At 45.4% G+C, this 1,327-nt stretch overlaps 1 protein-coding gene across 1 annotated transcript in view; it reads left to right on the top strand.

Moving 5' to 3' along the window:
• Window positions 1-293: 293 nt before the first annotated feature.
• The window catches only part of GTSCR1 (Gilles de la Tourette syndrome chromosome region, candidate 1 (non-protein coding)), a gene marked incomplete at its 5' end in the record, with an annotated part of 13,989 nt that continues 12,955 nt past the window's right edge, over window positions 294-1,327 (top strand). The window contains 1 exon segment of the mRNA XM_012657578.1: window positions 294-350. Within this exon segment, the coding sequence (XP_012513032.1) occupies window positions 294-350 (57 nt within the window).

Raw genomic sequence — 1,327 nt, 5'->3', positions numbered from 1 at the left:
CTAGTTCACATCATGTGCCTCTCCTCTTCCTTTCTCCACCACATTTACCTCTCCTGCTTCCTCACCCCACAAGCTTTGGCACATTCTATGTCTCCTTTCTGGAACACTTTACCTGCCTCTTCCTCTAGCTTTCTGCCTATGCTCAGGTTCCCTGGAAAGCCAGGTCTGAGGCAATGACTGAATGCTGATGTTGTGTTTACCGAAGTGCAACCCCGCGCGGGAGGGTGGGGGAAAGAGCGATGGAGGGAAGGATGAGAAGCAATGCAAAGTGACACGTACCTGCTGTGGGCCACAGCTTCCCAAGGTGGGTCCTTTGGTGGATGGACCCACATGGCTATGAGGGACATCTCAGAAAGGCTGTACAGGCACACATGACATCATGCCGTAAACAATTCATCATAAAAAGGGAGAGAGGGAGGAGAAGGAATGGATTTGCCCAGCTCTTCCAAGGTCTCTTTTTCCTCATTACTCACATTTTTTCCCCAGAGGGAGTTAATTCACTCTTAGTTTCAGACTGTGACTTCCAGCCTCATTAATGGGGGAGCCAGGCCCCTGCTCCATGGTATGCTATTTTATCCAAATTTTGCAGTAATGGGAAAAAAATAAAAGGCAGAGACTCAGGGTGCATGCCTCATTAGACTGGCTGTAGGAGGCAGCCAAGGGGCAGAGCCTGGCAAAGGCTCACCCCCGGGCACAAGGTCAGCCAAGGTCGCAGCCTCATTAGGTTGCACAGCGGAGCATCCGGTAAGTGGGGATACACACCTAGGATGTGGCTCTACCCCTGGCAACCATCATAACGGTATTTACAACCATTCTAAGGACACAGAAAAATTCTTCATAGCATAATATTAAGGAAAATACTGTATAAAACTGTGTATAAATTATATTTCAGTTATATTGTTTATGTTAGAATTTTTTTCCCAAAAGCATATGTTACCTTTATAGTTTTTTTTTTTTTAATAGAAAAAGCATGCATTACCTTTATGGTTTATTTTAAATAGAAGAAAATAGTATCTCAAGAAGAGGGGTCAACAAATTCCACAGTAATCCCTCAAGAAAGTGCAAGACATGGAGGGACCAGGAACACCCTGGGCAGCCAGATCCCTGGGAGACGAGGGGAGGGCAGAGTTCTGCAGCCCAGTTAGTAAGTTGTGGCCATTTTCCAAAGAATCTTGTATCTCCAAGGCCTTAGCTTCCCTAGGTGTATATTTTAAAGATCTTCACTGGGATATAACAAAGAGAAAGTGAGGACATGTGCATCTGAAAGCTGACTCAGAAATTCTGATGCTTTCCCTATATTTCTTTTCTAACCGCTGCCACATGGGAA

The sequence above is a fragment of the Propithecus coquereli genome, unplaced genomic scaffold, assembly GCF_000956105.1.
Source record: "Propithecus coquereli isolate 6110/MARCELLA unplaced genomic scaffold, Pcoq_1.0 Scaffold55, whole genome shotgun sequence".
NCBI lineage: Eukaryota > Metazoa > Chordata > Mammalia > Primates > Indriidae > Propithecus > Propithecus coquereli.
The sequence above is the reverse complement of the archived record's forward strand: the minus strand, read 5'-3'. Positions and strand labels throughout refer to the sequence as shown.